The following is a 3,228-nucleotide window of genomic DNA, read 5'->3' on the forward strand; positions in this document are numbered from 1 at the left end:
GAGGGCGTTCAGGGTCATCCTTGGGCCTGCCTACAGGTCCTACGAGGACGCCCTGACCTGCCTGAGTCTGTCGAGGCTGGCCACAAGACACCAGGAAGCCTTGAAAAAATTTGGGGAAGTTCTCCTGCATCATCCACGTCTCCGCCACCTGCTACCCTCAGACGTGCCTCTCCCTGCCCGCGCCACCCGACACCAGAATCACGTGGCGCCCTTAAGAGCACCACGCACTGACCGGTACCACCTTAGCGCGGTGCCCACTATGGTGCGAGCCATAAATAAATAAATCAATAAGTAAATTCTTGGTTAAGTTAGATCCATAGTTAGGTTAAGCATTTCATTGTTTTAATGTTCCCCCCTGTACATTTTTTTGAGTGTAAATTTTTGTTGCACTGCCAAATTAATAAACCGTATATTATTATTATTATTATCATCATTATTATTATTATTATCACACACACACACACACACACAGACACACACACACACACACACACACACACACACACACACACACACACACACACTATGATATAATATAGAAAATAAAGATGATGAAATAGTATAAGGAGGAGAGTGAGAAGATGTTGGTGGTGGTGGTTGAGAATAGCTCTTTGGGGCCAGACTAGGATGATTAACAAGGGGACCAACACAAGAAAGTGGTCGTGTAAGCGGCGGCGAGCCGGAAAAGTAGGACCGTAAGAGAGGCTGTGAGGATGTGGGCGTGGGTGTCTTGCTGCTCTTGCAGCAGTTGGGGAGCAACCGCTGACGGTGACGGACGTGTCAGCAGCTCCTGCGCTCCCCACCGCTTGTGAGTTTCCTGGAGTAGCCAGCGCTCTTGTTCTCCTGCTGTGACTTCTCTGAGGCCTGACACATTGCTCTCTCAGGAGTGTGCTACAAGTGTAGGGCAAATTGATAGAACTGAAATGTTCTGCGCTCCAAAAATTTATGATATGAAAACTTTCTTTGTGAAAATAAATGTAAATCAATGGCTTTCCAAATTTGAGAGCATCAGGATGACTCACCGTGGTTTTGATAATCATTGTGTTTGAGCCTAGAGATGGTATTGGACAAGGAGAGTGATCATGCCAGTCAGATTTGTTACACTTGTGGTGGTGGTGAGCGTGGTGTGTGTGTGGGGCACATTAAGTGGTGATCTCCGTCTTGTAAACAATGGATACGAGGGCCTGCTGGTGACCATCACTGACGAAGTCCCACAGCAGCACTGCAACCATGTCGTGCAGGGACTCAAGGTAAGGTGTCACATTCAAGTATCACTATTCACAGATGGCTGAGGAGTCACGATTGACATCTGGAAGAAAATATATACACATACTTTTTGCATTTTTCTCGTCAGCACTGTATGCCACAAACACCAGTCTCGGCATAACGCGAAATTCGCACCTCTGCATGCAAACAAAAATAGTTACCTGCAGATTGGCTGATAGACGTTAAGTGGCTTAAATTAATGTCACGCCAGGTTGCATGTTGCCTACCGCCTGCTACTCATAAAGAAGACAACGTTAATGATGGCCAAGGAGTCACAGTTTAATTAGGAAAACTTCGGATTAATGGCGGTTCACTCGCTCGTAAAGGTATTAAATGCTGCCAAGGATATTAATTTGCTGAAAATCCGCCTAAGATTTTTTAAAATTATTTTTCTCTCCTGAGGACCTATTCTGATGACACAATGGCCTCAGGATGACTGCTTTGTGCCGGTTATGGGGAGGGGAGCTTGTAAAGATCCGCGATGTTTTACCTTGATATGAGTGTAGTATAATAAGACTTACATGGAAGCAGTGTTAGGAAGCTTGAAATGTGTGAATGAGTGATTGTTCAAATATTTGATAAGTGTGTGAGTGAACCGCTTTCCCGCGTGGACATGTGATGACCACAGAGAAAGGAACCGAGGAACATAAATGTTACACAAGGTGACAAAACAACCACAGACTGCCAGCTCATCCACGACTGTTAAATCTTTCATCTTGACCATCACAGCCAACAGCAACTCAATACCAAGGACCATTTGCCAATCTCTGTGTCACCTAACACAACATTGCGATTCCCAACACCAATCCTGCAATCATCATTATTAACACTGCAATCTCCATTATCAGAATTACTACTCGTCATCCCTCCACTCACGGGTGCCATCATTATTACAAGCACGCACCACAGTGCCAACCCAAGAGTCAACATCATAATCATGACCATCAACACCGTCCCTATTTCCAATTCGTCATCATTATGAGTTTGTATCACCACATTCACCACACCTGGTAGCGACTCATCCTTCATACAGACAGGCATCGCGACACCCCATTCTCTTTCTCTGTCCTCCCTCCCTGCACCTCTCTCTCTCTCTCTCTCTCTCTCTCTCTCTCTCTCTCTCTCTCTCTCTCTCTCTCATACACATGCACAAGGTGATAAACGTGCATTCATGTGTGAGCATTTGCCTTTTGAATTCACTGCTTGTGAAGTTGGAGAAAAGCTAAGATGGAAATCAATAAAATTGCCTCATCACAAGCTCGCCCCTTCCCACACAAAAAAAAGTTCTTTAGAAAAAAAATAAGAACTCTGAACTTAGCAGGTTGATGTTGTATGCTTCTTAATCAAACACTACCTTTTCTTCATAAGGGACTCCAAATGCATTCCTTACTTCTAGTGGTGGAATTAAAGATTTTGATGGTTTATGAATTTTTCCCTGACTTCTTCCATCTAACTAAATGTAAAAATATCAAGTAACTCCAGTTACAGATATTATTTACCTTTCTTTAGTGATGGAAGTTAGTATTTCAGTGCTACATGTGCTTCTTGTTCTCAAATCACCATACCAATTTTTAGGACACCTATTTTTTGTACTAAGGCATCCTATTTACATTTGTAGCTCAAAAAATTAAGAAATCATCCGCTTATTATTTAAATATATGTTCCAAACAAACTATACTGCTCTGAATGTTATAAAATCTGATTACGAAAAAGCCCTTTAGTTTGTGACTGTATTGTGCCTTTTTCAACTACTTTTAAGTAAATCTAGGCCAGTGTCGCTCTCACGTTAAAACAGAGTTAATGCAAAACAGTCAATACACAACTCAAAAACTCTACGGATGTCACTGGGTGGCTGGATGTGGAAATAAGAGGAGGAAGAGGTAGGCTAGAGAAGTGAGGTGACTCTAGTATGTTGAATGAGAGGTGGAAGAGTTTGAGATCCATGACTCTCTCTCTCTCTCT

The 3,228-nt window shown here is 43.1% G+C and overlaps 1 protein-coding gene across 1 annotated transcript in view; it reads left to right on the forward strand.

Annotated features, from left to right (window-relative positions):
* Positions 1-766: 766 nt before the first annotated feature.
* LOC123518189 (calcium-activated chloride channel regulator 2-like) overlaps positions 767-3,228 on the forward strand; it is a 173,343-nt gene continuing 170,881 nt past the window's right edge. The window contains exon 1 of the mRNA XM_045278878.1: positions 767-1,250. Within this exon, the coding sequence (XP_045134813.1) occupies positions 1,083-1,250 (168 nt within the window). The 5' untranslated portion in view covers positions 767-1,082. The remainder of the gene's footprint in view (positions 1,251-3,228) is intronic.

The sequence above is a fragment of the Portunus trituberculatus genome, chromosome 43, assembly GCF_017591435.1.
Source record: "Portunus trituberculatus isolate SZX2019 chromosome 43, ASM1759143v1, whole genome shotgun sequence".
In the NCBI taxonomy this organism is placed as follows: domain Eukaryota; kingdom Metazoa; phylum Arthropoda; class Malacostraca; order Decapoda; family Portunidae; genus Portunus; species Portunus trituberculatus.